The sequence below is a fragment of the Zonotrichia leucophrys genome, chromosome 1 (assembly GCF_028769735.1).
Source record: "Zonotrichia leucophrys gambelii isolate GWCS_2022_RI chromosome 1, RI_Zleu_2.0, whole genome shotgun sequence".
Classification (NCBI taxonomy): Eukaryota; Metazoa; Chordata; class Aves; order Passeriformes; family Passerellidae; genus Zonotrichia; species Zonotrichia leucophrys.
In genome coordinates, this window is record NC_088169.1 from 82,749,671 (window position 1) to 82,762,175 (window position 12,505).

Below are 12,505 nucleotides of genomic sequence, written 5' to 3' on the forward strand. Positions count from 1 at the left end.
TTTAAACAACAGGGAATTTATAATTTTGTGCTGCTACTAGATAAATCAAGTTATGTGCTATCCTACAAATACTACAAAGATCAGGCTATAACTAAACCAGGCACAGCACTGTATTATTAATGACAATAATAGAGCTACAGACAATTGCTACATACATGCTACAGCCTTGGGAACTCATTGTGGCCCTGCCCCCAACAAGCACTTGGACCAAAGCCATCCAGTGCCTGCTCAGCTGCAGCTCCTCCAGCCACACCTGGGATTCCCTGGGGTGCAGGCTGAGCTCAGGGGCTGCCAGGATGGTGCTGCAGCAGCAAGGACCTGGACTTAGGGATCAGGACAGGAACTTCCCAGGCCATGGCCTGGCACTGGACAGTCCCTGCAGGTGGGGAAACCTGGGTGCAGTGGTGCTGTCAAGCTGGCTGGCTAGGCTGCTTGCCCCTGGAGCAATGAAAACCAACTGAAGAACATTGTTTTTATGGAGCTGTCCCAGCGTTTAAACGCACAGCTCTTATGTTCTAAACGCATGGGTGGATTTTTTCATTGGTTTTAACAGCTACATTGCACAGACAGTCTCAAGAAAGCTGATATAGTTCTGGCTGCTCGCCACGCTTGGCCCCACAGTTCCACTCCTGCAGTCTCGACTGGATGGATGTTCGTCTCCCAGCCCGGAGCTGCAGAACCACTCCGCAGCCCCGTACCCGACACCTGTGGGTGACGCCCCCCGCAGCCCGGTGCCTCCTCCCGCCCCGAGCGCCCTGACAGCCCCGTGCAAGCCTCTCCCGCCCGCGGAACTCACCCCTCGCTCCAGCCCCGAGGGAAGGCGCTCAGCGCTCCCTCACTCAGCGCCTCAGGGACGGGCCCCGCGGCCGCTCCCGCACCGAGTCCGGCCAGCGCCCTGCGCAGCCCCAGCGCCGCTCACACACACGGCCCGGGCTCACCCAACACCGGCAGCCACCCCCCCCGAGGGGCAGCAGCACGGCGCTGCGGCGCCTCTCACCTCTGCGAGGAGCCGGGGGCAGCCGGGCCGGCATCGGGAGCAGGAGCGGGCCAGCCCAGGCGCGGAGGGCACCGCTGCTCCCGGCGCCCCTCATGGCGCCCCGGCCCTCCGCTTCCGCCCGCTCACTGCCGCTTCCGGGCGGCCCCGCGGGGCATGCTGGGTACTGTAGTCCGCGGCTGTAAGGCAGGGCTCGGCAGGAGGCGGTGGCGCAGCGCACCCGTGCGGATGGGAGGAGCGCAGCGCTCTGGCCGCCATGTCCGGCCGTGTCCGCTCTCCGCCGGTGCCGCGCTGCGGGGGCTGCTCAGCTCTGTGACGCCAGGGAAACGAGCTTGAAGATCATCTAGTTCCAAACCCCTGCTGTGGGCAGAGACACCTGCCACCGGACCAGCTTGCTCAAAGCCCTATCCCTATCCCTGGCCTCGAACACTTCCAGGGATGGGGCATCCACAGCTTCTCTGGGCAGCATGTGCCAGTGCCTCACCATCCTCACAGTAAAGAATTTCTTCCTTATATCTAATCCAAATCTCAGTGGCTTGTGTGAGCATAAAGCTACTTTTTTTTTTTTTTTTTTTTTTTTTTATGAAATACATACAAGTCTAATATTCATGATGAATTAACTTCTTGGTTCACCAGGAAAGTACAGGGATATGATGTTTGTATCTAATATCTCAGAGTTATCTCCTTTTCTGGGCAACCTGTGCCAATGACTGGCACCCCTCACAGTAAAGAATTTCTTCTTAATATCTAATTTAAACCTGTCCTCTTTTAGTTTGAAACCCTTGACACATGTCCTGTCACTGTTGGCTCGTTTAAAAAGTCTCTGTCTTTTCACAAGCCTCCTCAAGGTGCTGGAAGGCCGCAGTGAGGTTTCCCTCTAAGCCTTCTCCTGACTGAATGTGTCCAGCTCTCTCAGCCTTTGTAGGAGCGGTGCTCCAGCCCTTTGATCATCTTTGTGGCCTCCCCTGGACTTGCTCCAACAGTTCCACAGCCTTCTTGTGTTGAGTTCCCCAGGGCTGGGCACAGCACTCCAGGTGGGATATCACAAGAGCAGAGCAGAGAGGCAGAATCACTTCCCTCACCCTGCTGCCCATGCTGCTTTTGCTGTAGTTCAGGACAAATTGGCTTTCTGGGCTTTCCATACTGCCAGGTTGTGTTCAGCTTTTTATACATGAGAGCCCCCAAGTCATTCTCCTCAGAGCTGCTCTCAGTAAGTTCCTCTTCCAGTCTGTGCTCATATATGGGATTGCCCCAGCAGATGCAGCCCCCTGCACTTGTTGAACTTCACTAGGTTCTCATGGGCCCACGAATCAACAGCTCCCGTGTTGCCGAGATACAGACATTGGAAACAAACCCCAACAATAGCAACAAAGAGCTGTCAGTAAGGGAGAGGAGCCGCAGATCGGCGCCTTCTCTGCAGGGATGTTTTTGTTAAACGCTAACAGTGTCACACGCAGGCTGAGGATGGCAAATGCTCCTTGAGCAGCACACAGTTCTTTCCATCCACAAAAGCTTCCCTGGCGGCGCAGAAAGGCTGAATGCCCCAGGGTGCTGATTTTCCACTTCAGACAAACAGCGAGATGGCAAACTGGGTGTTTGGAAGCTGTGATTTCTGTCAGCCGGAACTCGGTAGGTTTCAGCAAGACAGCTGCTCATCAGGGATGCTCTCCCGGTTTGCCGTCGGAGGGCAGCAGCCTACAGCCGGATCGGCTGGCAACGGGACTCTGTTCTGATCAGTTCCTCCTTCTGCTCTGTTTTATTCTCATTTGTACGTATTCAGTGCAGGACAACCATTGCTCTATGCTCTCAGCTGGCTATTCTACAGCTTTTGCACGCACACAACCCACACATCTCGATATTATCAGTCCATTTGTCTGGGTGAGAGTCTGCAGCAGGGTTTACTTCCATGCTGCCATACTCTGCAAGGATGCTGTGGGGTAGAAGGGTCTCCTCTGAAACAGATGAAAATAGGAAAGGCAAGTGGATGTGCACCACCAAGAGAAAAGTGTTGAAACCAATGAGATGGTTGGAAAGAGGGGAAATAACATGACACATCCTCTGCCTGGTGTTGGGACCATCCATCTATCATCCCTGCCTCTGCATCCATGAGCACACCCCCCCTCACAGCTCTGTTCTGCTTCACCTCAGGGGGTAAGAGGGGAGTATTGCTGGGAAGCAGAACTGGCTCTGATCCCTCTCTTACCCCACTGGTGAGACAGAGTCAAAGTGCAAGATACAGTTTGGGAGGCAAAGGTGAGTGAGATTCAACAGCCTGGAGTGGGGCAGAAGACACCTTGCATCTAGAAGATGCTGTTAATCATAATTTTGTCCTCTAATTGTGGCTGGTATTGTACATATTTAGGAATATGAGACCTCCACAGTGTCTCTTACTCAGGTCAGTGTGCTCTGACTCTTCTGCATTACAAGGCCAGGCTATGCCACTGCTGGCTACTCAGTGGGCTCTTGTGCTTTAGCATCATGCTAGCAAACATCTCTAAGGATTTCACTCTCATTTGCTAAAGGTACCTTGCAGGTAGGAGGTTGTAACCCAGCAGCTCTCCAGAGTTGCTTAAGCTCTTTATGGGAAACACAGAGAGAAGGAATGGTGCATTCTACACAGTTTTGAACTGACTGGAGCTTAGGAGCTTAGCTGTGCTTGATAAACATACAGAGACAAAGAGCAGGGAGCAGGTGAATAATGCCAGTGCAGATCAACAACAACAGTACAATAGATTCTGTATTCCCCATACAAAAGAATTCACTGAGGCAGGCATCCTGGAAAGCTTTCTTCCTCCTAAGGTACCTATCACAGTTTGCTTTCCAACTAGATAAGCACATTTGCAGCAAATTGGATTACCTTCCAAATAAACATGCAGGGTGGGGTATGGGAGCCTGGGGTAGGATAGGTCAGCACTCTGCATGATTAATTTACTTACATCACGCTCAGATAAATCTTACTAAATTAAATTTAGATGGAGTATGGGCTGTGGACAGGCAGACTTTGAAGCTGTGGTTGACATGATGTTGATTTTCCTCCTTGTCGATGTCTTGAATAACATTGAGACCCCAGTGGGAAGGAATAATAGGAGAGTGATGCAGATGTATTTGATTAACTCTTGTCTAAGTCAGTGAGGTGGCTGCAGTCGATGGAACCATGCTGACTTCTATCAGCAGAGGCTACTGCTTGTTCTTTGTAATCTTGTAGTAGTGAGAAGCCCAAGCCCTGCATCAGCATCTCACCATTGTGAAATCTCAGTATGTAGCTCCTGCATGCAGGCAAAGTCAATACAACTCTAGTGTGGAAATTATTTAGTGAAAAAAGGCTTTGGTGCTTGTTGCTTGATACTCCTCTTGCCTGTCTTTCTGAATTACCCTCTCCCTGCCCTTCACAGAACTTCCATCTACCACCTGTGTGATACTTTGGCGGTCAGGTGCACCCCTCAAGCATAAGTCCATCCACCTATTGCTTCTAGATTTGATGTGGGCACATTGTTCCACTTTTTCATGCTCCTGATTGAGCAGGAGGAACCATAGGCTGGCATGACATGCCCTGGATCCCCCTTTCCCTCTGATAGGACAGAGACAACTCTGTGGGGCATTTCTGGCAGCTGAGACCAAGATCTTGGTCAGGGGAAGGAGGGGAAGTTCTCTTTGAATCCTGGGAGCCATTGGAACCATCACTCTGCAGTTAGTGCTTCAGGGTTTGTCCAGTGCATCAGCCCCACGGTGTTGGCATACAGCACTGGTGAGTTTTTGCACCTTCTGCACATGGACTGGGTGCAGTCCCACCACCTCTACTTCCTCAGGCATTGGATGCCTTTACAGTGGTGGTTAACTTGCCCAGGCATTGTACCAAGTCATCCTTGAGGGAGCAACTGACTTTCATTGTCAACAGGAATTATGTCCAAAGGTTTCCCTTTGCCAGTCCTGGTGTCTCTCCTTAGGGATCCCAGCTGTTGGCTAACTCCTGGCAGCAGACCCCAGTATCCTGACATTGGAGCAACCAGGCAGCAATCTGCTCACCTGCCTTGTGGCTGTAATTTTTCCACAGATCTTGCAGCTCCTTTAAAACTCGGGGTTTATGGCTTGAGCAATTTCCACCTCCTTCGTCTCTTTGTAACTCCCTCATCCTGCCTCCTCTGATGGTGCTTGGCCAAGCCCAAAAACATTGCCAAAATTCGCTGGGTCTCATTGGGTTAGGCAAGGCACCTTCCTTCAAGTGGTGAGCCAGTTCAACAGGTTTATGTGCCTGTTCAAGTGTAAAATCTGAGGCTATTGAAGGTGATAACTGCTCTAGGCACTGCCTCTAGGCATCTTCCCAAACCCTCCCACAAACCTTGCCAGCACCAACTGGTCATCTTGGTGCACATTTCTTTGTCACCTCACCAACAATGCTTTGTGCTTTATGCTTTGTTTACTCTTGTGCTAGGACCAGGCCAGGTTCTGCAGGCCCAACAGCAATCCAACAGTGCTTGAGAACATCATCAAAGAGCATGCATGGTCACCTACAGGGAACTTGGGAGCCCATGAAAAAAAGCTGGACACATCCAGCCCAGAGGAGCAGAGGATCCATCCCAGGGGAGCAGAAGGAGGTGTAATCCCTAATGCTTCCCACAAGAGAGCTCACACAGCACCAGAGGAGCATCAATGCCAGGGCCGGCATTGGCACACAGCCTTTTCCAAAGGCCATTGCCTTTTTCCAAAGGTGTCCAGGTGCATGAAGTAAAGCAGTGAGCACCACAGCAAACAGCAGAAACAGCCTGGGACTGTGATATACAGTAAAGAACACAAGCTGCATGGCCAGCACAGGACCTGCCAGTTAACAACTCAAACTGCTGATAGAATGCTCACATGGAACCCGTTATCTCAGGCCCCATGCTGTGCTTGGAACAGACTGTTGTGGGCTGACCCTGACTAACAGACACCTACCTTAGCTGCTCACTGACTCCCCTCCCTCATGGGATGGGGAGAAAACAGAAAGAAGTTGAGATTTGTGGTTTAAGCTAGTGATAGTTTAATGGGGACAGCAAAAGCTGCATGCACAGGCAAAGCAGGGGGAAAAAAAGGAATTTATTACTACTTCCCACTGGCAGGCAAATGTTTTGCTACTTCTTGGCAAGGAGGACCTCAGCCTTAGTTGAGAAGACAAATGCCATAACCCCAAACATAGCTTCACAGAATCACAGGATCACAGACTGGCTTGGGTTGGGAGGGACCTTAAAGACCATCCAGTTCCAAACCCCTGCCATGGGCTGGGACACCTTCCACTAGAGTAGGTTGCTTAGAGCCCCATCCAGCCTGGCCTTGAACACTTCCAGGGATGAGGCAACCTGTTCCAGTGCTTTACCACCCTCACAGTGAAGAATTTCTTCTTAGCATGCTTCATTCTTCCTCCTTCCCCTGAGCTTTTACTGCTAAGCATGATTCATATGGCATGAAATATCCCTTTTTTCAGCAAGAATCAACTGTCCTGGCTGTGTCCCCTTTCAACCCTTTGCCAACCTCCAGCCAACTTGCTGGCTGAGATAGGCAGAGGAGGAAAGAGAGAAAACCACAGATGCTTTGTAAGCTCTGTGCAGCAATAGCCAAAACACTCTTGTGTTACCAGCACCATTTCAGCCACAGCTTCAAAGCATCGCTTCACACAGGCTGTTAGGAAAAAAAGGTAACTCCATCCCAGCCAGGCCCAGTACACTTGTCTAACAAAGATCCTGAAGGACAAAGTTGTACTGGAGAAGCTGGCATAACTTCATAAACAAGTTCATAAAAGTCACTGTGATCTTATTTACAAGTTATTATGGAAATGGCTGATGGCTCCCAGGGAGTTTTTCACATCTCCTGATGTTGCTCAGAAATTCTGATGGAGTCCAAAATGCTTTGACTAAGATTGCACAGTGGTGTTTTAGTGTTTTGAGACCACACAGACATTGATGCATTGCCACGTAGGCACGAACAGCACCCACTCAACCCCAGTGCTCTGTATCACGGGAACAGCTTGCAGACCTTTGTTTTCAGAGATCTTGCTTGAATATGTTATACTAGAACTAAGAGCTTTTCACAAAGTGATCAAGTGTTTATGAGCCAGGAAACAGAGCAAATATATTTCTTTGCAGGTTAATGTAAATCCAGCTAGGATCTTAAAAAATTTAACAGATGAGCTTCAGAAAGGTACGCTGCTTGCTTCAAGACAAGTGGAGACATGGCAACATCCCCACTTAGAGCTCCCTCACACGCAGAGGGTACCATCATCCTGGCTTGGCGAGGTTGTGTCAAGGGAGATGTGTCACTGTAGCAGCTGCTCATTTCTAGATGCTCATTTCATCCATCTGCCCCGCAACCCGTTGTGCTGTTAACTGCATTTGCCTGTAAGGACATTTGTCTTCTCAGCAATTCTGTAATGGTTAGACATGCTGCAGCCAACTGCTAAATGCCACAGACCATCAGAAATGAATGCAGAGTCATATGGGCCGTTGCATAATGGAGTCAGATGAGGTCATTTTTCTCCCCTGTTCCAGGTACTGCAGTTTGCATTGAGGAGCTCTGTCATCTCGCCCAAAAGTTAATTAAACAGGAAGTGTCTAAACTGCCAGAGTAAGAGAGCCCACGCCTGACCTTCAGTCCCCAGGAGACATTTTTGCTCAGTAGGTAGCTGAATGACAGAGTTTCTGAGTTTACAAAATACACACACACGCACACACACACACACACACACACACACACACACACACACATTTAGGTAAATTCAGTTCCCATTAGCATGGCTATAAATTAGGAATGGGTTCACTGCAACACTGTCAGACTTGTTTGGCTCTGATTTCCAAAATGCTTTATGCTAGTTGAAATTCAGTTGAAATCCAATCTCTGCTGATGTCATTCAAGTTCTGATTGTTTTCCCTGACAAGAAATTTGTCCCCTCTGTTACCTTGAATGAATAAAAGTTCTTTCGTTCCTGGCCACAAGCTCACAAACCAGGTGAACAAAGGCTTTCTGCACTGGTGACCTCCAGCTTTGTTGCTATAGGAATTGTAAATGGGTATGAATAAACAGATGCTAAAGATTTGGATTTTATTCTACTAAAAGAGCAGAAATTCCTCACTTCAATGTTATCCTGATTTCTCAGCAATCAATCTATTTTAAGGCTATAATATTCCTTTTCAATAGTTTTACTGACTTTAGGTAACAGATATGGAATTCCTTTCCTTGACAAGGTTGTTATGCTATTTGTCACACTGAGGACAAGAGATTTGTCCCAACAAAGGATAAGATTTGTAGGAGCAAGTTATAATTATTTTTAGTAACTGGTTTTGGCTATTTCATCTTCCCTGTCCAGGCCAAATGGAAGTTTGGGTATTAGAAATTCAAATGTACACTCATCTGCCCATTCTGGTTTGCAATCTCAACTCCTTCTAAAATGAAAAAAAATACAGGTTTTGGAGTTGTGGAAGAGCTTGAAGCTATGAAGCACCTAGGAACTACTGCTTCAATTTACAGGATACATGAAGAAGCTATTCTGAGAGAGGTGCACAACAAATTCCTGTCAACACCACCTATGTATGGCCAAGGACATGAGGAACACATCCAGCCATGAAGAAATGGTCTCTCAGCCACCACTTCATGGTCAGAGCTGCATCAGAGATTCAGACTCTGTTTTTCCCAAAATTAAATTATTATCAGTATCTGTAAGTAATGTTCAAAACTAAAATCTCTCTACCCCAGTAGACAAATCTAATTAAGACTTACCTAAGATGCTCAAGGTGTTCATCGTTGGAAATAATGGAGTTGAGGCTGGATGGGGCTTTGAGCAACCTCGTCTAATGAAAGGTGTCCCTGCCCATGGCAGAGGATTTGGACTAGGTGGTCTTTAAAGGTCTCTTTCAACTGAAATAATTTTGTGGTTTAATGATAAATCTCTCAGGTCTGATGGGCCAAGAGGATTACTTCTGAATAAATGTTTTGTAGATCATAATTTCTAGTGTATGAGAGAGAGTGTGACGCTCAAGATCAAAAGTGAAAAAAATTGTATAAGGCGATGCCAAAAGAAAACTGATTTGAAGCAGCCTTGAGGTGGAGTTCGGACTCCTTTGCATAAAACCAGAGTTTTTTGGCATGGCTCTGTGAAATAGATGAGGTCTGTTGTCAGGAGTGGAATGGAAATGCTGCCTGCTTGTACCATTCACAGAGAGAACAACTGAGGAAACAAGGGCACAACTCTGCCCGGAGCTCTGTAATTGCTCTGTGGCAAAGATGAGAGTAGCACAGAGGCATTCTGGGTCCTGTGCCAGATTGTAGTCATTTCATGGTATAACATCTTTTTCCTTACTACTAGTTAAATCATTTGGGCTGAAGTATTCCAAGTTGGAAAATCTGTTCATGGCTGAATTTGAAAACTTAAGGCAGAATGGTTCAGATTTTTCTGAGCAGGCAGCTCTGGTGCTCCCACACCTTGAAACAACATAGGAATTTTGGCAGGGCATTTACTTGGGTCAAATCCTGTGCTTTCACCTTCAGATTTTATAACAAGGAATTTAGAAGAACCTACAAGTTCATTACAGTTCTGCAAGTGGAGGGGTTAACCCACACTTCTGTGAACCACAGAGATATAGACCTAAGCACTGAATGATCACAGATCTTTAGGAAAATACCATGTGATCTTGTTGTTTGGAGCTGACTCATAACACATGCACAGCATGAGCAGGGTAACCTTAAATCTGGCATTATAGTACTTGCATATGCTTGGATTTTCAGGTTTAATAGCCTGTGTGTAATGTATATTTATCTGTCTGTGTCTATGTACGCTGTATATATGTTTAGGGTTTGCTATGGAAAACCAGCCAACCTCTGTTTCAGTAGCAACTGGGAATTACACAGAACAGTGAAATAAAGCTGTGGAATGGATTGTTTTGATCTGAGATGTTATTTCTCTTCTGATTCCTCTTTCCTTTTCTTCCTTTGCCTTAATCAAAATTATTAAACCAAGATCATACCTTAGAGCTAAAGCAAGCCTATAGGGAATTTCTGAAATGTTCAAAAGGAGTGCAAAGAAGCAATTTTGCTTTATTTGCAATGATTTTAGATGTTCTGTGCCAGATCTGGTCCCTCCTGTAGGCTCAGAAAAATTACTTAAACAGTCCTAATTGATGAACACCAATTAACAGGCATAGGTAAACTAGAATTAGTGTGCCAATCTCTCCATGCATGAGATGAATCACCCCCTGGAACAGACCCAACCTAGAAATTGTGCTGCTCTGAGAGTTGTAATAAAATTATTTGAGTTTCTACATTCTAAAGTAACTCTTCATCTCAGTGCTGATATGTGGACATGGCTAGCAGCAACAATCCTGGTTGTAATAGGATTAAATTAAAGAGTAATAGGATTAAGCTAAGGAATGGAAAATGAAGTTTCAATAGTAAATTTCCTGATGATGAGACTCCACCTGACAAGTAAAGCTTATCACCTGACACTGAATCACTTAGGAAATATACAGTGCAGAAGTTTGATAAGAGAAGGAATTAAATCTAATGCCCCTTCTCCATCTCAGAGTTTTAATGATTTCTATCTTCTTTGCAGGCTCATGTAATTTAGCATGAAAAAAACAATTAAAAAGAACAAAAACTTTTGCAAGTCTACTTTTATAAATCACTCTCTGGAGAAAAGGTGGGCCTCTCTTGTTGTTGATTCTTAACAAAATGATTCTGAGTTGAATGAGAGGGTGGACTCTTTTAACTTCAATGATTCACATGAACTCCAAATGTTCATGTGAATCACTCACATTTGCAAAGCAAGAGGTCCTAGACACCTGAGTATTTCAGGCTGTTCTGTAAACCTGCTTTCAACATAGGCAAATCCTTTTAAATTATTTTAAATGCCTTTGGAATACCTTTAGTTATTTGTGTATTGCTTCCTAGAAAACCAGAAAAGGATGATGGGTGTGGATGATTCAGCTGAAAAAAAAAAGTCTCTTAAAGACTTTAAAACTGGCTGTTCTCATATTCTTGAGAGACAGGAATAAATTTCCATTACAGAAGTTCCTATAGTTGACAAAATACTTAGGAAAAGGTTAATCTTGGTCTAGGATTGGGAGTCCTAAATCAGAATTGTACCCAGCTGGCAGTACATGGGATATTTCCTTCCTGTCTGCCAACTTTATCCATAGAGGAGCTAAAGACTAGGCTTGCAGACTTCCTTTTGTCCTCAGAAATGCCTGGAGAGCAAGATAAAATACAGGGTGCATCCTCACTTACTCACTCACCATACTGTCTGCTTTGCATATGGATAGCTTGGCAGCCTGCATCTCACATAAAAGCTGGGGCACCTAAATGATGAGGAAGGATGACCATGGACCTTCATGCATAAGTAGACCAGGCAAAGCTTTTTTTTTTTGTAACTGAGAGTGAATTTCATATTGAAGCTATTTGGGTTCGAGGAGAGCGTGGGCTGAGGTAGTCAGTAAGGCTCAGTTTTAAAACCTGTGCCAGTATCTTAACCAGATATGGCTTTTGAATAAGCGGGATTTTATTCACCAGGGCCAAGAATCAATTTATTCAATGGCAGGTGTATGAGTTGAAGCTGCTATAGTTTTTATTAGCTTAAACCCATGATTTTTTGTTTCCTTGAAACTGGGTTGGTGATGCAAAGGAGCATAGAATAAAAACAGTTATAGCTTCCTTCTTCTCTAGTTTCTCTTTTTGTGAGGAAATGAAGGGCCTCTCCCTTTGTAGGCTGAAATTATCATCTGCTTTCTTCTGAAGCCTTTTCACACTGGGCACACTAGAACAAGCATGTGGCCACTGTTGTCTCTAGGAATGGGTTTGTGAGGCTGGACATGATGACCACTGCCTTGTCCTTGGGCACATCAGCCACACAGACAGGTCAGTTCCTGCCTGGGATCAGCAGCAGCAAGGAGGCAGCTCTGGGAGACAGTGAGCAGTTCAAAGGCGTGTGATGAACTTCCTGCTGCTCTTGTAGAGTCAAACATTCTTCACCTGCTCCTATGTTAGGCATAGATAATAGGTTTGAATAGTAGATGTAACATGGGGAAAACTGATTAAAAACTTCAATTTTCCCATGAATCTGTCTGAAAAAAATTCAGAAGTATTCCTAACCAAGGAGTTCCTGGTACCTTCTGGTCTCTAAGAGGACATCAGCAGAGCCCTGTCTGCTTGACCAACAGATCTGATGTTACTTGAATTTATATCAACCAAAAAACAATTATGAGTGTTCTGGCTTGTCAGATATGAAGTCCAGGTAGGTAACAGGCTTGAACTGGATTTCCTAAGTCACCGATAGCAAATAAATTTGAGCAGCTTCTTTATGCTGCCAAGCAAATCCAGGAAGGTAACATGGCAAGCCAGTGGAGTGAGAGAAAAATCAATTTTCATTTAACTCTGGTGGAAGTGAACTGGAGTGTTAAAATTTGGTGGTCAATTCCTGCTATAGAAGGAAACTGTTCTCATTGTCCTGAGGGGCAGAACTGTGGAAACAGCTGTTTTTCTGTATTCACAGCCTAAGTG

General features: G+C 46.1%; 1 protein-coding gene across 2 annotated transcripts in view; it reads right to left on the reverse strand.

Annotated features, from left to right (window-relative positions):
* CCDC90B (coiled-coil domain containing 90B) overlaps positions 1-1,127 on the reverse strand; it is a 9,723-nt gene extending 8,596 nt beyond the window's left edge. The window contains exon 1 of one of the 2 annotated variants that reach the window (XM_064719484.1): positions 998-1,127. In XM_064719484.1, coding sequence (XP_064575554.1) covers positions 998-1,091 — 94 coding nt within the window. In that variant the 5' untranslated portion in view covers positions 1,092-1,127. The other variant, XM_064719492.1, reaches the window with a different exon arrangement.
* Positions 1,128-12,505: the final 11,378 nt, after the last annotated feature.